The following is a 26,878-nucleotide window of genomic DNA, read 5'->3' as shown; positions in this document are numbered from 1 at the left end:
TTATTCAGGTAGTAAGCGTCTGATGTGATCATCTCTGATGTTCTATAGCAGCATGACTCAGCATGTTCTGTACGTCAGCCAGGGCAGAAAGGTATTCCAGCTCTGTGTGTGGAGGGTAGGGAGGTAATAAGAAGGCAGCTAGGGTGCTTTTCTACTTCAAAGTGTGTGTCCCCCACTACGGGGCATTAACCAAGAACATGTGGGTGTCGTGTTTTGAAACTAGGCGAGATGTGTGTGTGTCTGTGTGTGTGTCAGTGTGTGTGATGGAAAGAGGGCTTGACGGGAGGGACAGGGTTGGGTATATACTCCTCCAGAGAGCAGCAATGAGAGGAAGAGACAGAATCACAGAGAGAGAGAGAGAGAAGAGAGAGAGGAGACAGAAAGAAAGCAAGGAGAAAGAGCGAGCAGAGAGAGAGCAGAGAGAGAGGTGAGAGAGGAGAGAGAGAGTGAGAGCAGAGAAAGGGAGAGAGACAGCAGAGAAAGAGAGGGGCACAGTTTGCTCCTGCAGCGCTGCAAGGACAGACTGCACTGACAGAGGAGGACACACACACAGCCCAGCCTGAAGAGAGACATGTCTACATAACAGGACCATCAGCACACTAATCATTTCTGGACACTGACAGCAACACAGAACACAAATAGATGCCAAGGACTAGCACCTCAAAACAACCTCACCCTCACAGAGAGGGAGGTCACAGTTTGAAGGTGGAACAGTTTGAAGACGGACACAGTAAAGGTGAAGGAAGACATTTGTTCTGGAAGAGACCAACTAAAACAGGAGTAATCAACGGTATCATCTACTCTCTGCGATCTATCTCTTGGAAGTGAAAAGGAGAGACTTTACAGTACAGGGCATTGGGCTGTGCTGCTCTGCCTTCAACACTCATACCCTTCTGTGCTGCTACTGCTGTTCCTGCTGTTCCAAACCAGGCTACATCAGACAGAGGTACGCTGAACTGAACAGCTCTGCTCTACACTCTAGCTAGCTGTACTGCACTGACTGACTGGCTGACTGACTGACCATGAGTGAGTCGAAGAAGGGTGATCTGGCTATCCGGGATAAAGCCATCCTGGGCCAGCAGAGGCGTCTGAAGCAGGCCACCCAGTTCACACACAAAGACTCAGCCGACCTGCTGCCCCTGGATGGGCTCAAGAGACTGGGCACCTCCAAAGATCTGGTGAGTGGCTGTCAATGTCCCATTGGACTATTCTTATTCTGTTATTGGCGGTACTGTCACTTACATGAGTTCTATTCATTAAGTCACCGTAGCAAAATATTTTGCAAGGGAAAATGTTTGTTTTCTGTTGTAGAATGCTTTACTACAGTGTGCCCTGCTCTTATTGAACACGTTCCGATAGTCCCTCCCTCGAACAGTCTTTTGTCTTCTGTTTGCTGCCCTACGACCCTGGTCAGTGGCTGTCTGAAAGTGCCATTAGATCACACTCCATTGCTTGTACTGTGTCACTTTGACTCTTAGTGGTGGTGGCTAATGATGGCTAAATACATTTTGGATGAGACTTGGCAGATAGAAGGTGTTGAAATGAGCTTTGTTGGATAGTTAGTTGAAGAGGCTGTCCTCTGTTTGCCACCAGCTGCTTGGCATTGTTGGTGCTTTGGGGACCGTTGGGAGACAAGTTGTCACAGTATTCTGACACCACTGGGGTCAACGGTTGGCTGAATCTAACTGCATGATTTACTAGGTTTAAAATGCGGTGTAAAGTAAATGTACTAAGTCTATGACTAATGAGGTGGACCCTTGATTGACTATGATATTGCTCTGTTCTCTTGATGTCGTCGTCAGAAAAAGAGTTGAATATCAACACCATGCTGCTTTTCTATCAAACATGTGGTGTTCCTATCATGGATCTGCCGTTCACTGTTACCGCTGCGCCATCAACTGCAATTTCCATTATCTGACGAGGTGTCAAGAGAAGAGGGTAGGCCATGTAACCGCATAGAAGATGAAAGACTCTGTAGATACAGTAGGTACAGTAGATGAGAGGACTGCCTGTCAAAGCCTGTCAGAGAACATGGAGCCTCAGAGACACAGTGTGGCCCTCACACGTCTCCTTCCATCAGTACACTAGCTATGAGGTCAGAGCGACAGAACAAACAGAGCGAGGCAAGTTAGATTAAGATGCAGGCGCACACCCACGCAGCCACCCACGCAGCCACCCACGCAGCCATCCACGCAGCCACCCACGCAGCCACCCACGCAGCCACCCACACAGCCACCCACACAGCCATCCACGCAGCCACCCACATTCTTCTAATCAATGCATGACACACTGACAGACCACACTGTGAGACAGACCCACAGTCCCTGTTATGAAGTGTCCGTCCGTCCCCCACCATCCTCCCACCTCCTGCGAAATCAGCCCGAACTACCTCCCTAAGTCCTCTCTCCCCCAGTCCTCCTCTATGGACACAAGGTCTTCCTGTGATAATGGCTTTATTGCCCCACTGTCAACTCCTGACACAGTCTTGATTAGATGGCTGCCTCCCAAATTCCCAGAACGCACTCCAAGAATCTACAGAATGACTGGAGAGCATCATAAGTGCGTGTGTGTCAGTGTGTGTGTGTCTGTGTGTGATTACACTGTGTATTTAAAGCCAGCTTTCACAGAAGGCAGCAGCAGCATCTCCATGACTAACTTCCATCTCTCTCAACCCTCTCATGTTATATCTAAATCTCATCTCTAAATCTATTTCCCTTTGCTCTCAGAGTTGAATTCTCTCACACGAGCATTGTGGGAGGATAACAAGCTGTTATTTAGAGCGAAATTAAAATTTGTTGGAGCCTGTCTGGTGCTCTGGATTCTATTCACACTCTGAGAAAATATCAAATCCCTATGCAGTGAGAGAACCTGGAGGTAACTGTCTCCTGCATCCTAAATGGCCCTCTATGCCCTACACACATAATGCTCTGGGCAAAAGTAGTGCACTATATACAGTAGGAAGTCAGGTGCCATTTCGGATTCACCCATGGTGTCTGACTTGTAAACGAGCTTCTCCATTCTTCTGAATATAAACGAGAAATATTCAGGGGAATATTTTATTACAATGGTGACAACAAGAGAGGATGATGCCACTGACACACTCAGGCTCTTAAGTGTATATTTACAGTCACATGTATAACTTAATGCCACTTTGTCACGATATAATGCAGTCAGAGCTGAATCTTTTCTGCATCACCTCCAACATGCAGACCACATCTGCTGAATGGCAGCATTTAATTCTACGACCTTACTGGGATAAATCCCTCTTATGCTAATACCAATTATCTGCTCATAGGAAAGAGAAAATAACTCTGATTCATACCTCATTTGCTAGAAACCCCATTCGATGGAGGAAACAGGCCACAGGGGTTACAGAATGATTTGCATGTCATCTCACGGCCCTGCATCACATTGTAATGGCCTCGGAGCCTGAACGGCAGAACACCAGAGAGGCAGCCATTGTTACAGCGCCCCCGCCGTGCCTCGCTCTCCATACTGACTGTCAAAAGCAATCACGCTCCGGGTGGAGACATGGCTAAAGGGAATTGTAGAAGAGCAGCAGGAGGGTCCCTAAGGTGCGTGGGGCTACTCTGAGACCAAACAGAAGCCAGCTGATAGGCAACAACAGGGTAGTGATGTCACCTCACAGCTGAATAGACAGACAGTATGTGTGTGTGTCTGTCATTCTGAAATAGTGTTCATATCTCAAGAATGCTCTATTATCAGTCTCATGGGTTCCTTCCCCTATTGAGGAATGATGAAGACATTTGTCCTCATTATCATTCTCAAGTCATTAAAATAGAACTATTCCTGGTGTAAAAGCACACATTGAACCACGCAGGGCTTCTTTAGATGTACCCTGGTTTGCCCCTCCACTTCAGCTGAGCCAGTACATCATTTAACAGTATAGAGCCAGTTATATGAGTGAATGTGTTTTGGCTTCGGCTTCTCTCTCTCTCTCTCTCTCTCTCTCTCTCTCTCTCTTCCTCTCTCTTCCTCCCTCTCATCTCTCTTCCCTTTCTCTCTCTCTCTCTCTCTCTCTCTCTCTCTCTCTCTCTTCCTCTCTCTTCCTCTCTCTCATCTCTCTTCCTTTTCTCTCTCTCGCTCTCTCTCTCTCTCTCTCTCTCTCTCTCTTCCTCTCTCTCATATCTCTTCATTTTCTCTCTCTCTCTCTCTCTCTCTCTCTCTCTCTCTCTCTCTCTCTCTCCCGCTCTCTCGCTCTCTCGCTCTCTCGCTCTCCCGCTCTCTCGCTCTCTCGCTCTCCCGCTCTCCCGCTCTCTCGCTCTCCCGCTCTCCCGCTCTCTCGCTCTCTCGCTCTCTCGCTCTCCCGCTCTCCCGCTCTGGTAATCATCCTATACCAGAGCCAGGGAGCAGTGAGCATGAAAAGGGCAAAGACAACCCACCATTCAATCGCAAGAGCGAGGGAAGGGAAAAGCAGAGTGGAGGAAGTGTCTGGACTTGGTGTCTAGGTGTCTGGACTCACTCACTCAATGTGATGTCCCTAAGAAGTTTGAGAAAAGTGCCCTAACTCTGACTGTGGAGGGCCATGGTGAATTGATTCAGGAGACATCTTAGGAAGGTTCTAGTGATTACCATTAGAACCCAGCACTGAGCCAATATGTCCGGCTGACGAGAGCGGAGGTGAGCCCCCCTCTGACTTCAGCCAGACGAGGACCCTTCTCTCTATCCCTCCACCCTCTCTCCACACTCTCTTCCTACCTGTTTCTCTCTCTCTCTCTGACTTCAGCCAGACGAGGACCCTTCTCTCTATCCCTCCACCCTCTCTCCACACTCTCTTCCTACCTGTTTCTCTCTCTCTTCTCTGCACTCTCTCACCCTCCCTGCACTCTCTCACCCTCCCCGCTCTCTCTCATCCACTCTCTCCCTCTCTCAGTTGGCAGAAGCTTTGATGGGCGGTAGCAGACAGACAGCCGCCTAAAAATACCTGGGTGAAACAGACAGGCACAGAGACCGAGGGGATGGCAGAGGGAGAGATCGAGAGTAGAAAGAGAGAGAGACAGAGAGGGGAGGGAGAGAGAAGAGAGGAGAGAGAGAGCAGATGTGTCGCTGGCTACACCCTGATGGTTTGTATGACAGGAAGCCAGCGGCTGGGGACCTTGATCCAAATGGAAAAGCAGGCATTAGCAGAGTCATGTGACTTCAGCCATGACAGAGAGAGGAGCCTGTTGCAGTCAGATAATTAGCCCACATGGCAATTAGGCTCTAATCTCTCAGAGAGAGTGAGAGAGAGAGAGAGAGAGAGAGAAAAGAGGACATGCCATGACAAAAGGGAGGGAGGGAGAGAGAAAGAGAGAGAGAATGAGCATCATAGTGACCGGTTTGAACTGGAACACTGTGGACATGTTCCGAGGGAGGTCACAGCAAGACGCTCATCAGCCGAATCAGCAGTCTGCAATATGTATTAAGAACACAGAGAAACAGTGTGTGTGTGTATATGTATGTGTATTTGAGGAGGGCTTGAAATTATGGTATTGGTATTGATAGTGATATACAGTGATAACAACACTCATATAAATATTATATGTCATGCCAATAAAAAACAATTTAAATCTCTACTCCATACTTTCAGTACCAGAAAGTCTATGGGAAGTTATACTCTTTAATTACAGCTAATTGAAGAGACAATTGATTTCTAGAGACCAACTAGGGGAGGGACAAGAAGGGACAGGAATCTTCACATCCTTTGTACATGTTTAACCAACCATCACAAATCCCTATTTAAGACTCATCCAGTCATCATCTCTGTTGGCTGAAATGAATGATGGCCAATCATGATATCAGCCAATATAATCTCATCTGCATGAACGCTGATGGATGCAGACAAAGATTAGCCTAATTCATAGCAGGGATGCCAATTCCAAGTGAACCACCACGTGAACCACATTTACAACCATATACATACATTCACAACCATATACAACCAAGGTGTTGGATAGCACAATGTCTGACGTACAATGTCTGACGTAGTATGACTGCTACCTTATCCCAGGGGGGATTCAATAGGGGTAACTCCATATTTAGTGTGACAAATCAAATGAATGCCTTGTATGATCTATTTGGCAAAACGAGACAGTTTTACATGTACTCATGCTTTTGCCATTTGACTGTTGGCACAAAAGTGATGAACGTGTCCACTGTGACAGCTGAAACTGTATAAATAATCAACGTTTACTCTCGGTATTTGGTCGATGTATTATTTTTATTGTTGTTGCAAAAGCCCTGAAATCATACTGCTTACTTTAGCACTCTATCTTGTCTCTGAGGATGTCATGGCTAGAAAAGAGACTAGACAGACGCAACATCAGACATTATTATAATCTTTGTCTCCAAACGGGTTCTTTTGCAGCCACTTTCATCCCTGTCCCTGAAACCTGACAAAAGACTAAAGCACATCCGCCAAAGTGCAGCGCTAGAACAGGGAATTGCATTTGAACTTTATAAAAAGGCCAGGGCACATACAGTATGGCAGTTCACAACCACTGCACACAGGCCGCTTGTTGTGGACAGAGGATCTGCATCCAAACAGTCTGACCTCGCTGTAGCTGCAGGGCAATCGGAACCTACAACAGCCAGCTGCCTCCTCACTCACATGGAGCAGGGGGGATTACATTGGGTACACTGCTGTCAGCTTCAATCTGCTCTGCTCTTTGCCAGTCAGAGAGGAGCACTGAGGAGGGAAGTATGGGTAATGGAGATTTTCTTTAACTGATTTACAATAATGGGATTTAAAGGAAGGTTTCTCATTGGGTGGGGAGGCAGGCAACCAGGCAACTCCTGTTTCTCTCTCTCTCTTCTCTCTCTCTCTCTATGTTTATTTCTTCTTCTTGTTTTATCTCCTCCAAAGGACCAAACAAAAACTCCATAAATGTAAAAAGCAACACACTGGGACGCAGTCAGGTAAATCAGCAGTTCCACAGACTGTGTCTGTGTCTGAAATGACAGGGATACTATGGGACTCTGGTCAAAATAGGGATCAGGGAGCCATTTGTGGATGCAGACTGTGACTCCTCCCTCCAGACTGTGACTCCTCCCTCCAGACTGTGACTCCTCCCTCCAGATAAACCTTTAGCAGTTCACCCAGGGAAGCCCATCCATCAGCCAGCCACACATTTACCTGGGTTCATTATCTATCTCCCTGTGTGTGTTTCGGTACACATGCTGTTCATTACAGCAGGAAGGAGCGGGGGGATACGTGTTGAAGTACCCTTAATCATTGTTGGATTTAGATCAATTATCTGATGCTGCAAGCTTTGAGAAATGCAAATGAGAAAACTGCTGCAATTACGCCTTTTCTGTGTTGCCTTCAACAAGGCTGGTGCTGATGGAAGATAGAAGACTGAATGGTGGGGGTCAAACGAGAATGACACACTGCTGGTTTTCCAATGACATCTTTGATAAAGGGCTGCGGACATCGAGATAAAACCCGTCTCTATGGGTGTTGATAGCAGGGAAGGTGAGTGTGAGTGAGGTCAAAGGAACCACATGGGGCTTGATTTGAACGCTTGTCAGATATGACACAGTCAGAAAACACTGTCCACTTCGTTCCAGGACCATTATCTATTATAATAATAGATCACTATGATTCAAGCCCGGTGCAAGTGGTCCTGTTGATTGATGTGGAGCAGACATCGAGCTGCTCATTGTGAAAAGCCTATTCTGGGGAGGGCTCCTGTGGAGAGGCCTTTTTCACAGCTTGTGTCAGAGCTGACTAACACAGATCAGCCTAACAACTACATGGTCAGCTAGAACTGAGGCTGGGTTGGGAGGACAATAACATACAGACTGGTAGCTTCTAAAGTACCCAGATGAATTGTGTAATGCCCAAACTAGTTGCTTTGGAACAATACAGAAGGATTTTTCTATCTAAGTTCCATGTCCTCTGGGAGTGATTGAATACCTCTCACATCCAGTATCCATTAACCTTGGTTGGACTATGAGGAAGCAACAGCAACAATATACTTTTGCCTTCGCACTGGTAGAAAACAGTGAAGGAGGGGAGAGATGGGAGGGAAAATAGTAGGAGATGTGGGAGGGAGAACTAAAGGGATGACAGATAGGACTGGGATGTGTATATGAAGAGAGGAATACAGTGTGACCCCTATGTGACCTCTAGGATGACAGGGTGTGTTACAGAGAGACAGATGTCAGTCAGTGTTGTGGAGCAGGAGGAAAGCCATTATATACACTGCGCACGCACGCACGCGCACTCACACACGCACGCACACACGCACACACAGAGGAGTGCGGCAAGGTAGCTTAGTGGCTAGAGAGTTGGCAAGAGAGAGCTGACAAAGTACAAATCTGTCGTTCTGCCCCTGAACAAGGCAGTTAACCCACTGTTCCTAGGCCGTCATTGAAAATAATAAGAGGACAGTATTATAGCTGGGATCTCTCTATCCCTCTTATTCTCTCTATCCTTCATTCATTATCTCCCTGTCTCTACCCTCCTAAACTATCCCCTCATCTTCATTCATATTGTAAACAGGCAGAACAAGCTGCAGCTTCCAGCACTGTGTAGAGAATGGTGAATTAGCCCTGCACATTGCACAATACAAAACAATGATGAACAATACAATCAACTGAGAAAAGAACGGGACAAAATACCAGCGTGGCATTTATCCTCCTCCTTCCTCTCCGTCTTGCTCCATCTGTTCCTCAGGCTATTGGGTATGATTGCGCAATCGCAGTATTTTGGACAGTCAACCCTCTGGGGATTTGTGCTCTTCGTATCTGGGTGCAATACAATGCAATACTGTGATTACAGGAGTGGGCCATGTAAATACTTCATTTATATGCAGAGAGAGCAGGATACAAGGTACCAAGGCTATGAGGTTTTCTAATAACACTAACATACAGAGAAAATGTTAAATAACATGATTTGTTATAGAACTATAAAATAACTCCATCAGAGGTGGCATTGTAACACAACATAGTAATGAGGCTGATTGTGCTGATGTCCTGCAGCTTCTCTCTGTAATAGTATCTTTTAGAGGAGGCACTAGACTACAGACTCTAGGCTTCATACAGAATGGACTGCTCGTCTGCTGAAGGTGTTGAGGAGGTCAAGGGTCTGTGTAAACTCTCACCAGACACTTACAGTGTGACACAGAGCCTTTAGAGAAACTGCAGTCTCCTACAATACCAGCAGCAGAACCCACCTACAGATGTAGGATCTTCATTTGAGCCTCCTCTCCTAATGCAATCTTGCTGACTTTACAGTAGCCATCGCTCAGAGATTTTGAAATGAATCGTGAATAATGCTGAGTGAGAAAGTTACAGACGCACAAATATCATACCCCCCCCACCCCCAAATGCTGTTATTGTAATTGTTAGCATGTCTTGGGGGTTTGAAATTTGTGAGTCTGCAACTTTCTCACTCATCATTTTCCATGATTAATTCAGGACTATCCTTAATCACGGTATCATCCACGTTAATGTAGAAGTGTTTAGAAACATATTCTATTCTTATTTACAATAGAAGTGACTCTAAAATGACACAATACATTATTTACCATTCATTTCTATTGGGCACAAAATGATCTGAAACGCAACCAAAACAACCAGTAAATCCATCCAACGAGTTTGTAGAGTCACAAGCTTGATGTCATCATCGCGTGCCGGGAATATGGGACAAAACACTAACCTTTTGACTACTTTAATATACATGAAGGAATTATCCCAATACTTTAGGTCCCCTAAAATGGGGGGACTATGTACAAAAAGGGCTGTCATTTCCAAAATGATTCACCAGATATGGATGAAAATACCCTCAAACTAAAGCTGACAGTCTGTATCTTCACCTCATAGTCATTGTCTCATTTCAAATCCAAAGTGCTGGAGTACAGAGACAAAACAACAACAAAAAAGCCACTATCCCAATACTGTATACACTATATACAGTATACCCACTGAAGTCTTAGAAAAGTCAGAGAAAACTAGATTCCTGTTTTTGCTTACCTATCAATTTGACCTTGATCATGTGGTTATCACACATACGCAGACCTGCTTCTGGGTGCGTGTGAGAGTGTGGGAGAGAGAGAGAGCTACAGTATATATGAGGGAGCAAGAGAGAGAGTGCATATAAGCCTGATTACAGTGTCAATAAGCCCTATAACAGAGAAGCCTCTCCAGAGAGCACTTCCTCCCTGATCAATAGAACACCAACCCACAGAGGTATACAGAGGCCTGATACAATCTATTGTGTGAGCCAGTATGAGAGCACTGACCAGTAATCACTTTGACGGGCTGACAGGGAGAGCTGGAGCACAGGAGAAATGAGCCCAGGAGGAGACTGACAGAGAGACAGCTCGGCTCTGATATGCTCAGATGTTGTGGTCATTACCTGAAACCTTCAACACCTCAACTGAACTCACATTTAAAAAAAATATATATATATTTTTTACCTTTATTTAACTAGGCAAGTCAGTTAAGAACAAATTCTTATTTTCAATGACAGCCTAGGAACTGTGGGTTAACTGCCTGTTCAGGGGCAGAACGACAGATTTGTACCTTGTCAGTTTGGGGATTTGAACTTGCAACCTTCCGGTTACTAGTCCAATGCTCTAACCACTAGGCTAGTGAGATTTGAGACCAGCAACTGTGTGATACAAGCAGAACAACTGTTTTGTAGGCTACATACTGTACAGACATGCACAGTGCAGATAAAAACACATCAAATTGGAGGCGCGCCTACACACACATAAGAGCGCACACACGCTATTTACAGCTAACGATGTGCCTCTGGCATAGAGACAATGGATGTTTCCATCCCGTCAGTAGCAGCATCGTTTTTCAGCAGCAGTTATATCTGAAATCACTGAAATCCTCCTTCTGGTGAATTGATGCTGTTGGTTTTGCTGGTGTTTGCTGACCTTCTGTTCACTTCGAACCACATGGCCTCTTAGAAAAACTATTTCCATCTTTCTCTAGAGTGACTCCCTACTGGAAAACAATTAGATTACCATGAGGCTCTGGAGCTCAAAATTCTATTAATTTTAGATTTATCATATGAAAACAATTGTTCAACTCAGCCATTGCCCACCAGTTGTTTTGAAATGGTTTAAAATCGAATGTCTTGTTCGTCATCCAGGCAAGTATCAAATCATAAAACAACAGTTGCCTTAATATCGCTATGGAATGGGGTTGGTCTGAGTAAATGAACATGAAAGCTGTACAGAACACTAAGATAGACATGTATCATATTTAAAGAACTCTCTGTCCTGAAGAATATGGAAACATCATAACATTCTAACATTGAACATCAGCCAATATGTTCCATAACATTTTTTATTTAACCTTATTATTATTATTATTTAACTAGGCAAGTCAGTTAAAAACAAATTCATATTTACAATGACAGCCTACCGTGGAACAGTGTGTTAACTGCCTTGTTCAAGGGCAGAACAACAGATTTTTACCTTGTCAGCTCAGGGATTCGATCCAGCAACCTTTCGGTTACTGGCCCAACACTCTAACCACTAGGCCACCTGCCGCCCCAAGCTGGTTCTCTTTTCTATTTCTTTACCATTCCAGGTCTACTGTTCACTACCTATTAAAACTAAAAGACCTATTAAGACTAAAAAGCACTTTCAATGGAGATTCTCCAGTGACATCCTTTTGAGTCACCCTGCCCCCACCCCAATGGACATTTATCATTGCCACAGTTGTAATATGTATATATTATTATTTTATTATCGATTTTTATGACATTTTTATAGTTTTTTCACTTTGTCGTGCATTGTTGGATCCTGGAGCGCAATCATTTCACTGTACCCTGTAATTACATCTGCAACCCTGTATATGTGACTATTAAACTCTCAAATCTAATCTAGTCCAGGACTAGGATTAACCCATTGAAAATGGTGTCTGACATCCATCTACCTGCCCTGTCTCCTGGTTACAGCAGCCCCACAGCATCGTGCAGCGCCGCCTCATGGCGGGAAACATCACACAGCTGCGTGGCGAGCCCCGCGTGGGGAGACCCTCGCCCCTGGTCGACAGCAAGGAGGGGGGCTCCGGCGACGCAGAGGAGAAGAGCGAGAGCACGGCTGACGACTCCACGGAGGAGAGGGATTCGCCAGAGGAGAGCGAGAGGAGCCTAGAGACGAGGTCGGACGAGGAGGAGGAGGAGGACAGCAGCGAGGCCGGGGGGAAGACAAGCAGCACGGCTGGGAACGATAAAACAGAGGAGGGGAGGAAGGAGAGGCAGAGGACGGAGAGGCCTCTCACTACCCTGCTGGTCCAGTGCAAGGTACACTTGAACATCCACCCTTCCTTCATTTTGGCCTCATGGGTTTTTTATTCACCTAAATTAAATCTCAGATACTATTCAGTTCCATTCCATATGACAATAAAAGAGGAGTGAAAGGGAGAGATAAAGGGATAGGAGGAGAGAGAAGCACTCAGAGAGACCACAGTGACTCATCATTTATCCAGATGATGCATTCCCTCATTGTATTCCACTGAGCCCGCTTTCATCAATTCTTAATGGCTTTAATGCTAGGGTTTGTAGAGTACCCATATCGGGCCCTCTGTACCCCTTAGACACTCTCGTCACACTGTGTCTGTGGCTAAAGGAAGAGCTAACGTAACACACTGTAACAGTGACTCCTCCACATGCAGGATCAACAACAGCCTCATAATGAAGTCAACATACAGCTGAAGACCCCATCATACTAACATCACAAGATAATCATACGAACAACATTGGTGGAATCAATCTATTTGCAAGATGGGAAGACAAACCAGTAACGCAATTGCATTGAGTTCACTGCCAACATCATTTATTTCAGTGAATGAATAGCATTCAATTAAATTCTGACTCCGTATGTTCAGGCTACATTATTTCTGCACACAACCCACTGACAACCCACCTACTGCAACGTAATAATTGGACTAACTTTAAAACACCATACTGCACCCACCCACAAGTATTGATTGTCTGGAATACAGGCTCAGACTGATGAAACAACACCTACATACACGAGACTAACCAGGCATCAACTCCACTGAGAGGTACAGAAATATACCCCCAATTAAAGGAGTTTGACCCTGGCGGCAGAGACTATTGTGAACTTTCCTTCCTTCAGATCACCTCACCTGAGTCACTCTATAGACCAAGGATGACTGCCATACACAAAACACCCACTCAGTTGCATCATTTCTGACCGATGTCATGTCATCGCAAGGTAGTGTGGTGCGTATTTCCAATGTCCCCAGTGTATTTCCAATGTCTTCCGTGTTACCTAGCAGCATTTAACTGACTGGCTTTCTGAATCACACCTGCCTGAATCATACCTGTGAGAGCATTCAAGGTTCCAACAAATCAATGTGGTTTGGAATAGATGGAGCTTTGTTGATGAACTCATACACCTTGACCTATTCCACATTTTGTTGTTACAGCCCAAATTCAAAATGGATTAACTACAATAACTTTAACCACAACCCGGCACAGCCAGAAGAGGACTGGCCACCCCTCATAGCCTGGTTCCTCTCTAGGTTTCTTCCTAGGTTCTGGCCTTTCTAGGGAGTTTTTCCTAGCCACTGTGCTTCTACACCTGCATTACTTGCTGTTTGTGGTTTTAGGCTGGGTTTCTGTACAGCACTCTGTGAGATCTGCTGATGTAAGAAGTAATTTATAAATACAATTGATTGATTGATTGACAATAAAAAATCTCACCCATCTACACGCAATACCACATAATGACAAAGTATTTGTTTTTTAAATGTTTGCAAATGTATTTAAAATCAAATACAGAAATATCTCATTTTCATAGGTATTCACACCAGAGTTAATACTTTGTAAAAGCACCTTTGGCGGCGATTACAGCTTTGAGTCGTCTTGGGTATATCTGTATCAGCTTTACACACCTGGATTTGGGGATTGTCTCCCATTCTTCCTTGCAGATTTTCACAAGGTCTGTTAAGTTAGATGGGGAGTGGCGGTGAACAGCAATCTTCAAGTCTTTCCACAGATTTTCAAAGGGATTCAAGTCTGGGCTTTGGCTGGACCACTCAAGGACTTTCACATTCTTGTTCTGAAGCCAACCCAGCATTGCTTTGGCTGTATGCTTGGGGTCATTGTCCTGTTGGAACGTAAATCTTAACCCCGGTCTAAGGTCATTTGCACTCTGAAGCAGGTTCTCATCAAGGATTTGCCTGCTGTCATGTGCCTTTTTCTTAGGAGTGGCTTCTGTTTAGCCACTCTCCCATAAAGACTAGACTGGTGAAGTTCTGTAGAGACGATTGTCCTTCTGGCAGGTTATCCCTTCTCAGCCAAGGAACTCTATAATTCTGTCAGAGTGGTTCTTGGTCACCTCCTTCTTGCCCGGTTGCTCAGGTTGGTCGGACACCCAGCTCTAGGCAGAGTCTGTGTAGTTCCATATTTTTTCAGTTTCCCAATGCTGGTGACCACTGTGCTCTTGGAAACTTTCAACACTTTATACCTTTCCACAGATATATGCCTCATCACATTTATATCACAGAGATCTACAGACTTCATGTTATAGTTTATGCTCTAACATGCACTGTCAACTGTGGGACCTTACTGTATATAGACAGGTGTGTTTTATTTCTATATCATGTCCAAACAATTGAAATGTCCACAGGTGGACTCCAATCAAGGGGTGTAAATACAGTACCAGTCAAAAGTTTGGACACACCTACTCATTCAAGGGTTTTTCTTTATTTGTACTATTTTCTACATTGTAGAATAATAGTGAAGACATCAAAACAATGAAATAACACATGGAATCATGTAGTAAACAAAAAACTATTGAACAATTCAAAATATATTTGGTATTTTAGATTCTTCAAAGCAGCCACCCTTTGCCTTGATGATAGCTTTGCACAGTTTTCTTAATTTGTGCTCTTGAAAACCAAACGCAGAATCAACCTGAAAACACATTTGAAACCTTTAGACATGCCTCCTCGTCCTTCATTTCAAAATGTTAAGTATCAAAAGAAAATGTCAACGAAGTTGAATTTCATAGTGGTTTTTATTAACACCATCATTTGCCAAGTGCAAGATGAATTCTGGTATGCTGAGATAAGTTCATGAAGTGCCATATGAAAAGAGAGCTATAACAAGGCACAATAAAAACATTCATAAATCATTATCTGTAGGCATTAGATAAAAATGTATGAAGAGAGCTGTACAAGACACGATATAAAAAAAAACAAGAATTTTGCAAATATAATCAGGTAAATGTGCATTTGAAGGAGAACTGTGACAGACAAAAACGCACCAATCTAGAGTTATGTTTCAACAATAAGGTAGAGCTGACAGAGCTTTACAAGACACAAAATATATGTACAATTTTTTTTTAAGTATAAGGCCCCTAGATAACACATAGATGGGCATATTTGGAGCACATAGTTAGTCTGCCTGACTGGAACTCATCTACTATCCTTGGCAGCATATTTTGAAATAGAACCCCTTCAGTTTAGGGATACCATCAGCACAGAACTTCACATCAAAAGGCACATCAATAACAACCTGCTCGGATGGAGCCCAGACAAGCAGTTTGCATCTGTACGAGTATTCAAAGATAAATACACAACTCAGAGGACTAAAGGTCAAGAGGGAATTCATTATCAATGGAAATAGTTGTTTTTCTCTAATGGGGAACTGAAGATTAATGGGTCAGGGACACGGGAGGAATTTCAGTCACTGTGTCCCATGTGTCAAGTTCTCATTGGTCTGTATTGTCTATACGTTGAGCCTGAAACAGGATATTTGTTATTTGGCCATTGGCCCAGTTTTATTGCAAGGAATTGTAATTGGTCAACCACAGGCTAGGGTTGGGTTATAAACTACATCCTGTCTCTTTGTTCAGAGGAGAAACATTGAGGACAGGGAAGAATAAACATCTGCCACCTACTTTCAAGCATAACAACAATGATTTGTTCTCTTTGAATAAATATATTTTTCTCCCACTGATTTGCTTAGGGGTCTGTGTTATTGAAGAATAACATCAACTGCTAACACATCTCTCCAGTCATGAACCATTTGCACCTGCATGTAGTACCCACGGGCTGCATTAGGTTGCCGCTGAGGAACCCCATCCACCAGCTTCACATCGGTGAGTTTGCCAGAGAACAGTTCAGTCAGAGACTCACACTTTTTAATCAGAAGAGGACATTTGATTTCGAATAGCTCTTGAGAGTTTAACACTCCATCTGGGCTTGGAGAAAGACATGGCTCTTTGACACTCACTACTGTGCCTCCACTCTCCAGACTAAACCCGCAGCTCTCCATCCATGTGTAGGCCACCTGCTCGTTCTCCTTGCCATATGTGCTTGCGGAACCTGGGGGAAGAGATGCTCCCGCACAAAGTGGTCGGGATTTGTTGGGTTGCGCACACAAACCTTCTTTTCTGAGCTAGCAGGGATCCGAAGTTTACGCGCATCATACAATGCATGGGAGACACTCTGTGCTTTAGTGGCCTTCTCCAAGCTGGCACATTTACACTCCTCCAGCTTAACATAGACGTCACAAAATGAAAAGCATTTCTGACACTGCATGTTAATGCCGTGTTCACCATAAGGCTGCTGTAGCTGTGTGGCTGCTGCTGGAACCTGACGACTGTTGAGTTTAGCTTTGATGCAGAAGGCACCCCACTGGAACATTGGCCCCTTCCACAACGCACGTAATAAAAGTTTTGGAATGGTACGCAGGAGTTGGAGGTAGAGATGGAGAAGCGGCTGGGGTGATGTCAGAGAACTCGTCACTTGGTTTGTGAAGTTTGAAACAGATCTCGCACAACCTTTTTGGAGCTAAATTCCGCTGCGTCCCCAGAGTGCCACTGGCATTGCTCATCTGTACAGGACACCCCTGTCAATCTTCCATACACAACATTCTGCACCTTCAACAAAACACCACTGTTAGAATAGTCAATTACAGTACAGAACACTAGTTTACATGGTGTTCACAGCTGACTAGTTTACACAGTCTCCTTTTAACTGGTAGGTTTAGGTTATGCTGGTAATTTCCTATTCGATTGTAAAACTCACTGTGATTCTGTACCTACCTCATTACCATTCGAGATTAAACTGATATACTTACACAATGAGCCATTGAAACCAAAAAGCGTGTATGCATGTTGTACTAGTTAACGTTCTGGTCAGTGATATGGTATCATCACAATTAGTTAGTAACTAGCTAACGTCAAACGTATCAGTCAAAGAAAGGGTTATGATAAACACAAAGCCAGCGAGCTAGCTACCTTCCATAGTATTGCAGCTGCATGCCCACAAGACTTCCCCTGACCTGCAACACAACAACACCCTGCACTCTCCACCGTACCAACAGATGATATAAGAATCCAGGCAGAATGATGGTGTGTTTTGCTCTGGCTGGGCTGGACATCTGCTTTGAGGAACAGCAGGTTGTCATCCTCAAGACAGTGAATAATAGCTCCTCACCTCTGACCCATCCACACCGAGAGACAGGACAAAATAATTGAAGATGTCTTCGGAGGCGATATTCGGCCATTTTTTCATATCGTCCTCCCACTCTTGAATAATCTGCGGATGTGGCACAGACTTGCCATTTGATTTGGCTTTGAAAGTTTTTTTTGGTATGATCCCACGACATTTTGAGCTAGCTAGCTAACGTTCGCAAAAAGGCAAGAACGTCACAACGGAAGTACTCCACAAAACAGAACGTTTGGACATTGTTTTCTTTCCGGGTTCATAAATAAGGTGAATACTTAAGCAATAAGGCCCGAGGGGGTGTGGTATATGGCCAATATGCCACTGCTTAGGGCTGTTCTTTGCACGACACAATGCGGAGTGCCTGTGTAGCCGGTGCTATACTGCACCGCTGTAACTCTGCGTTGTGTGTGGTTGATTGAGACTATAAACGTGGACTTTGGAGATCAGGTAGTTTTAATCAAGCAGAACTCACTCTCTGCATCTGCATCCAAAAGGAAACAAAACATTTGTAGAGCACATATGTTCTGAGAATCGTCGCCTCTTTCTCAGTGCATCAAATAAAAAATGTAATACAAAAATGAATACACTCTCTCCTTATTATACATAACATATTGTACATAGATAAAACCACATACCTGCATCCAAAAGGAAATAAAACATTTGTAGAGCACATATGTTCTGAGAATCGTCGCCTCTTTCTACAACAGATGCACAATAGGAGGGATTGGGATCATTCGAGGAGCTAGCCATCGTTCACACATACAATAGCCTGCTAATACCTTAGCTAGCTATTAACCACATGTTGAATTCAGAATGTTGAAATCATCCTAAAAAGTACAATTACAAGTGCATCTTAACAATACCATCCACTTATGAGTAACCTCTAAATATACATCATTATTCATGAACAAAACACTGTGTGTATGACTTTGTACTTAAAAGAATCTAACTTTTCTGAAGACAGAAAAAGCGTGCCTACCTCTCTCAGTGCATCAAACTGATTTGAGCACGAGCACGCCGGGCAAAACGTAAGTACACACTCCCCTTCTCCCAGGATGCAGGCATGCATAACAAATCAACACAACATATTAATATATGAACCTGGTGAAATTCACATAGTACTTTAACAACTGTTACACCTGGATACAGCCCATAGCTGTGGTATATTGGCCATATATCACAAACCCCTGAGGTGCCTTATTGCTATTATAAACTGGTTACCAATGTAATTAAAGCAGTAAAACTAACTGTTTTGTCATACCTGTGGTATACGGTCTGATGTACAATGGCTTTCAGCCAATCAGAATTCGGGGCTCAAACTACCCAGTTTATATTTCGTATTTTGGCGAATGTAGTACGACAACCGGGAACTTTTGGCATACTAACTATATCCATATTATTACCAATAAGCATACTATATACTCCATTTACGTCACAAGTAGTATGGTTAGTGCGGTTAGTATGAGTATTCGAGCACAGCTACTGTGTATGTGTTTGAAGTGAGTGGTTCGCCTGGGAACATTCCATGGGGATCAGCTTATCTTTGATCTTGTTTGTTTAATTCATTTTTTTAAGCGGCTAAAAGCTCCATAGTTACCCATTAATTCAGGAGCCATTTTTAAACATCACAGAAAAGGGAGGAATTTTTCACCACTCAGGCAGAGACAAAAGCACACGTTTGCAGGCCTTCTGAGAAGCCTGGCCGTGAGAAGCCTGCAGGGATTAAGGGGGGGAAGCTCAACTATATTGTGTGTCGGGGACTACTTTTTTACACCCAGCCACAGCAACGGGATTTGATGTCCTATAGTGGGCTTTAATCTAGGGGGTAAAAATGCCCTAGAGCCAAGTCGATGTATGTGTGATACAAAGTGAAAATATGCTTTCTCAGGATGTTTTATCCATCCATACATCTATGATTCATCCATCCACCAATCGAACCATTCATTCAAAACATGGTGGATGTTAGAGAAGGCTTGAGATTAGGTACACTGGCTCAGAAACCACAAGGTAGTACTGCTGACCTAGCAAGGACACAGAGGTTATGTCACTGGGTTGTGTTAACTCGTGTTCAGGGAAGCATATGTGTCCACTCTGTGTCTTTCCCTCTCCATCGAGAGGGGGCGGGTGTGACATCTTGTTCCGTTCTCACTCACGCAGATCCACCATATGCTGTGAAGTGTGAACATGTTTTAAATCCTCCCTCCATAGTTGCGTGTTTTCACCAGCATTGCCTGTTCTCCCTTCCACTCAAAGAAGTGTGATTTGTCATATTCTAATAAGAGCCTTAAGATTTACAACAGAAACTTCATTATAGAACATTTTACATTTATATTTTAGTCATTTAGCAGAAACTCTCATCCAGAGCAATTTACAGGAGAAATTAGGTTTAAGTACCTTGCTCAAGGACACATCGACAGATTTGTCACCTAGTCGGCTCGGGGATTCGAACCAGCTCTCTTTCTGTTACTGGCCCATTGCTCTTAACCACTAGGCTACCTGCAGTCATTAGAATCTGCCGCAATGTCTGCTTCCCCTTTACCGTGAATCACTGCATTGTGACATGAAGTGCCCTACGGCAGAACCACTGGGAGATGTGGAGGAGGATAAAGGACCACCACCCTGGCTGAACACACACACACACACACACACACACACACACACACACACACACACACACACGCTGGATGACAGGAAGTGAGACGGATAGGATGCTTTAGGTACCCAGGAGAAGACAGCCCTGCTGATCCTCACTTCAGAAGTGTTGTTTACTGTTCTATGGTTCTGGCTCAGAAGACAACATCATGTTGCTCTTGTACAGAAGATGTTGCCCTTGAGCATAATGGTTTTGGACGAACACTATTTGAAGAATATTCCGCAGGCTCTGCTGATTGGGCTAATATTCCACTGTCTAGTAATGCATATAGGATGATAAAAGCATGGAGAGGCCTCAGATAACATGGGATCATCATCTTTTTCAGAAAACAAGCACAGTCACGTGCTCTAATGGTTGAACTAATAGTCAACACATCCACTGGAGTGAGACTAATTTCATAGGTGTTTTTTTCTAAAACAGTCATGGTTGGTTTGGTATTATCTCTAACCATGAGGCAGAATAGTCCTGCATCATCAGCACAGGCTTCATGGTCTAATAGTCTCGGACTCAGACAGAGAGGATCAATACAAACGTGATTGCATATAAACAACTAAGCAAAACCTAGAAAACGCCTAGTCTTAAACACTACTTTTAATCGGTTGGGAAATGTGGCTTAATAATGGACTACTAGCACAAATATGACCAAAACTCTAGAGTCGGTAAGCCTTTAATTCAGACTTTATATCGTAGTTTGGCAGTTTTACAGGCAGGCACTTGGCAGACATAGCAGAGCTGTTGGGACCCATTTGATGAAAAGCCTTTTGTAATCAAACAGATCTATTTCACTAAAGTCGCAGGACAAATATACGTGTTCCTGTCTGATGTTCTCTCCTTTGTGGGAGTATAAGTGTGTTGACTATACACGTACACTGTCAGTTAACACTGTAGTTGTTCTGCTGTGTTTCCACAGTGCTGTGACACTGAGGTGAAGGCTTCCATCAACACCGGGAGTCAACACAACCGTATCTCCAGCTCCTGCTGCAGGAGGCTTGGGTGAGAGGCCTTATTCTCCCTCGCTATCTCTCTTTCTCCGTCGACCTCTACCACACCCACGAATACCCACCCATCACATAACACTCCTGGGACCAGGTTTGCCAACCAGCACCGAAGTACAGAGTGCCAACACACACACATTTGAGTTCTACAGGCATTCACACAGCCACAACCAACATCAGACTGCATCAGCATCAACAAACTGGCCTGTGAGAGACAGAACAAAGGAGCGTCCTAATAACCTCTACCATGGCCGTGTTGTGTGTTGCCAGATTGGATCCCACCCAGGAAGGTCCACCCTGTGAGCAGACAGAGGGCCAGGGCTCTGTGAGGGGCCTGCAGCTGCAGCTGGGCAGACAGAGTGTCCAGTGCTCTGCCCACGTCACCGGTAAGGAAGGGGAGACCACATATTACGTCACATAAACATTTAAAGCAGCATTGCAGCCAGTTGTATTGACTGTCAATGAAGCAAGAGAGAGTCCACTCACACAGGGTAGGAATACAGGTGTTATGATAGTGTCAATGAAAGACTTTTGTTTTTCTTTCTCTGTGAACATACAGACTGTGACAAACAAAATTGAATTGAATAATACTATGGATTGGACAAGTACACTTGATCACATAAATCGCTGGGGTTAAACAGTAATGTTCCTGACAGTGATCAATACAAACCGTCTGGGTGCTCTCTCACAATGACCACAAGCCCTTTTCCACACCATCAAGATTACTTCCCTTTACCCATGTCAATACAAAACCCCTTGGTAAAACCCCCCCAACAAATCAGTGCCTAGACCCAACACTGTGTTGCATCTAGGTACTGACCATTAACAGACGGTAATAGATTTGCTTACTGGCTGTGTTATTCCTGAATGCTTGCTCTAAAAAGTCAGCTGTCTTAAAAGGTGTTGGAGATGCGCTTGGCAGCCAATGTGTGTGACAGCGTGTGTGTCTGTGAGAGAGTGTGAGTATGTGTGAGAGAGTGTGAGTATGTGTGTGAGAGAGTGTGAGTGTGTACTCAGTGTGCAGCATGTGCTCCTGACCTTTCCTATTCAGCGGCCAGGGTCAAATCACAAAGACAAATAACACTGAGCAAGCAGGGAGAGATTCATATCTTAATGGTTGAACACACACATAGAGCATGCACGCGCACACACACATATGAACACACACACACAAGCACACAACGCAGATGGGAGAATTGAGAAGTGCTGATGATTCCTGTTAGATTTGAGCTCATTTATACAGTGTTAATTAATCAGTCAGCAGGAGACACGGCAGGTTAGAAATTCACTGTTTCTTATTCTGCTCTCTCTCTCCTCTTTATCTCTCTCTTCCTCTCTTTGTCTCTCCTCTCCATCTCTCCACAGAGGATGAGGTGTTTGAGCTGTGCCTGGGTCTTCAAACTCTGCAGGAAATCAAAGTAAGTCCTCATTAGTGTCGCAAATATGTAAATGCTGTGTTTGATCTGCCATCCTCCCTAAATCTCCCCCAACTTGAACTTTACAGCTAATGAAAATTGCTGCTAAAAATAATCATAGGAAAAAGGAGGCAGACATTGAATGTAGCAATTAGATTATGCAGAGACCTTAGTATCACATTGAAGATGCCGGTTCCTATCAGAACACATCAAGTAATATCAGGTTAAAACAGAGATGGAGACAGACATGTTTGTGTTATGTTATCTGAGGGTTACGGCTGTCTGCTGGCGTTGCCTGGTGAGGACTGCAGATGAAAGCAGACAGATAAGACAGAATTCAGATCAGCACATCTCACTGAGGTTTAAAATGCTGCCATTTCCCCAGGATATACCAGGAAATGACAACACAACGTGACAATCAACAAACAGAACAGGAGAGGAAAACACGAACAGAATTCTGTCTTAAAGGATCTGAGAGGGAAAGTAGAATTAGGGATGAGACTAATTGCAACCATTTCTCACAGAGAATCAAATTAATTAGACTTTAAGAGTACACTGGAAACCAGATCTCCGATTACGCAAAAGCCCCCCTGGAGGATCCACGATACCGGAGCCAATTTTCCTTCCAAGTGCACCCAGTCTCAGTATTCTGCTCCCTCGGCAAAACTCAAGATGGGAACTTTAACTCAATTTAAATCGTAGTTGAAAAGTTTTCAAAATATTCCTTAAATAGATCGGTGGCTTGGAAAAAAGGGTGAATCCTAATTTAATTATCACGTATGCCTGCAAGGAAAGATACTCATACATTCAGATGGAGGAAGCCTGGAGTTACAGTTATAGACAACTGTTAGAACGGAGACAAAATGTTCATTTTAGTCCCTGGGCCATTCTGGTGACCTGGAAGTAAAACACAGAGCTCAGTGGAGTCTGTCAGGCCCAATGGAAAGAAGAGAGCTAGACTCAGGTGCATCTCACAGCCATTGTGTGAATTGTGATCACATATGCATGCGCACTGGGGCATACTCAATGTTGTGCAACATTGCATGGAGCCCCTCAAGAACCATTTGGATGGAAAAGCACAGAACTGAAAAGAGTACAGTGTCTCCCTTTAATGTCACCATGTGCAGACAGATTTAACTGCTATTTGGAGCAGCAGCGGCGACTTTTCCGAGGATATTGGTTTACATAACATTATTAACCTTCTGCTGTCTAAAATGGCACTTTGTTGGATGATGGCAGTACTACAAACAAATGGCGTTTCCATGGCACTGCACTTTATCTGTAGTAGAGTTGATGTTAAACCATGTTTTGACCCTATGGTCAGTCACGGTCACCCATCTGACGTCTCCCATATCCATCCTTTATCTCCAGTGCTGTGTGGACCTGAGCAGTAGAGTCCTAAAGCTCCAGGGCTCAGGGGAGGAGCTGCCTTTCCTGGAGCCGCCATTGGTCAGCCAGTGCCATCACCAAGACAGCAATGAGAACCTGTGACCCTGGCGGGTCACAACCTCCCAGCCGTCCCACACCCTCCTCTGATTGGCTGGCGCTGTAAAAACATGATGCAGTCTGGGTCTGGACTGTCCAACCAGTGTTTCGCACTGCCAGCAACATGGTTGAGCACCCCAATTCTCTTCAGTTTACACCATTGTGTTTGTTTCTGTGGAATTAAGACATTACCATGATGTTACTGCTGTATTGAATTAGCCTAGTTTATGGAGTGGATGGAGCTCAAGGTTTGGGACGATTCTATGTAACAATCTTCATAATTATGTACCGTGGTGTTTTTTTATCTGCCAGACAGTGCATCATTGTTCAATACACTCTTGGAAAAAAAGGAATCCAAAAGCTTTCTTTGGCTGTCCCCATAGGAGAACCCCTTCTGGTTCCATGTAGAATCATCTTTGTAAAGAGTTCTACATTGATCTCAAAAGGGTTCTACCTGGAACCAAAAAGGGTTCTTCAAAAAGTTATCCTATGGCGACAGCCGAAGAACCCTTTTAGGTTCTAGATAGCACCTTTTTTTCTAAGAGTGTACTGAAACATACTGAGGAGTCAGACGATAATTATCATTTGAAAATGAACATATTGTGATTTGGAAGTATGAAATAATTTACGTTGATCATCAATTAAATGCCAAAACTGTTTAAAATCAAAATCAGTTCAGCCTTGAGGAAAAAAATGATATCTCCCTCACATCCCTTTACAGAGAGATAGTCTTCTAGATGTCCTCTCATACGTGCTCAGAGAAACAAAAAACAGGTCTTATGAAACCTTTGAATCTGCCTGTTAAAAAAATCTAATTGAGTCAGGACAGAGGGAATTCTGGAAGAGATGTGAGGAGACTACTGCTACTCCTGAACTAACTGCCTTCAGCCAAGTGAAGACTCTTTCTCTCATCTATTTTCCCAAATGAAGAGTGCTCCTAAGAATGTCACAATGACCCCCATCAAAACTAATTCTCAATAATTCCACTTAAATGTCAATAGAGTTCTAGAGCTAATTGTGTGTGTCAGACGGACAGCACAACAAAAAGATCCAAACAGTCCATAATTCCGCATTATTTTTTGTCGAAATCTGGATGTTAGTGTTCCTGTGAGAGTGTGAGTTCTATACTTCTCCTCCTCCTCCCAGCTCCTCCTCCTCCTCCCAGCTCCGGTCAGAGGGAGTTGGCAAGACGGAGCCGACCCCAGCTGCCTTCCTTCCCTCGTCTTCTTCAGGGGACATTAATCACTCTGCTCTGAGGCTGCTCTCTGAGTCAAGGCCCTCATAGATGTTTGTTTAAGCATATTCTCTCTCCCTCTTAATTTTTGAAGTTCGGGAAACAAATCTGCTTGGTACATTTTTCCTCTTCTCGTTCGTTCCACTTTTGCTGACGTACGTTATTCACTTTGACAAGACTTGTTTGCTGATTTGGTATTTTACTAGGACCGGCGCAGCGGTACAGAATTATCATCAAGCCCCTTGTTGCCTGACTGACAGTTTCACACTACAGAGTCGACTAAAGGCCGAAACGTACTGTGCTGGCTTGAATATTGTATTTTCTCATTATCCTTTGCAGCACGGTTCCAGCTACTACGGTGGAGTCGTAACGAGGCCAACCCAGTACTGTACAGCTCGGCTTAGTTCAGTTTGACCCTATGGTGTGAATCAGGCATGTGAGAGAGCCAAAAGGCCACACTATAATCTTCCCATTAACATGAATTACACTCTGCCTTGATCCATTCACATTGTTTGGACAATCGAGAAGCGCTTCAGACGCCCTCAGAAAGGTCTTCATACTCTGCTTTTACCATCTGGACCTGTATTCAAAGACTCTCTGAGTGTGGGTTTCCACTAGATAGCACAGCCACAAAGTCAAAATTGGCTATATATCGAAAAAACAAAAATACATGAAAACAAAAATTAGCTTGTTGGTCTTAATTCAAGGTTAGGCATAAGTTTTGCAGTGTGGTTACGGTTAGGTTTAAAATCAGATTTTTGGAAGAGACGTAGAAATAGGCTGGGTTTTATGACTTTGTGGCTGTGGTAACTAGTGACTACCCTGGGTAGGTGCTGATATCGGATCAGTCATGCCTTTCAGAGCATAATGGAGAAGATTACATGGACCTGATCCTAGATCAGCACTTCTACTCAGACTTTTTGTGAATAAGGGCCCTGGACAGTGCCATGCTCTCGACTGTGTAACAATATCCATCTGACCTCTAGCTCTTTCTTTGGAGGTCACCCACGAATAGATTGCTAATGTTTCGTACTAGTGTACTTCTTAATATGCTGTGCGATGGTAATCGATGTATGAAATACATTTATTTTTTGTGTTTTTTCTGAACAGTATTTTCTCTGCCTATTAAAATATGTATTCTGGCTAGCTATTATGCTTGCAGTTTTTTATAGGACTAATTTGCACACATTTACTATGCCAAGACTAAGATGTGCCAGTCACATCTTGACGAATGCCTGATATGACACAAAAATAAGACTAAGCTAACAGTACAACTATTCAAAACACATCAAACCACAAGCAGTATCACTAATATCCACCACCTGATCAACTGAGGAGATGCAGCGCTAACTAAAACATGAGTCACTGTGCTGCCATTTTCTTTTTTTAATAACCCACCTGTAGCTCTGATATTCTCATGGTTGTGTTGCTGTGACGTCATTATAAAAATACCCTTTTCTCGTTCATGCAGCAGAGAAAGCAGATGTTCCCACAGCGAGGGACTGGGGGGCTGGAGGGATGACTCCTCTGACTAGGGAGCAGGTCCCTGGATGGCTGTGTCCCTGTGCTAATGCTGACATGTGTAACAGATGTGATCGTACTACGGAACTCTTGCGTTGTGTTCTGTCCAGCCAGGGAT

The 26,878-nt window shown here is 44.0% G+C and overlaps 1 protein-coding gene across 1 annotated transcript; it reads left to right on the top strand.

The window, feature by feature from the left end:
• Nucleotides 1–344: 344 nt before the first annotated feature.
• Nucleotides 345–26,385, top strand: LOC139393251 (nuclear receptor interacting protein 2). The gene is made up of 6 exons (XM_071141725.1): nt 345–1,178; nt 11,924–12,271; nt 21,021–21,103; nt 21,376–21,491; nt 22,471–22,523; nt 23,892–26,385. Exons 1-6 carry the CDS (start codon nt 1,023–1,025, stop codon nt 24,009–24,011), a joined length of 876 nt encoding a protein of 291 aa, XP_070997826.1. The 5' UTR covers nt 345–1,022; the 3' UTR covers nt 24,012–26,385.
• The last annotated feature ends 493 nt before the right edge of the window (nt 26,386–26,878 follow it).

This window comes from Oncorhynchus clarkii, chromosome 33, assembly GCF_045791955.1.
Source record: "Oncorhynchus clarkii lewisi isolate Uvic-CL-2024 chromosome 33, UVic_Ocla_1.0, whole genome shotgun sequence".
Taxonomy (NCBI): domain Eukaryota; kingdom Metazoa; phylum Chordata; class Actinopteri; order Salmoniformes; family Salmonidae; genus Oncorhynchus; species Oncorhynchus clarkii.
This window is presented reverse-complemented; position numbering and strand designations above follow the sequence as displayed.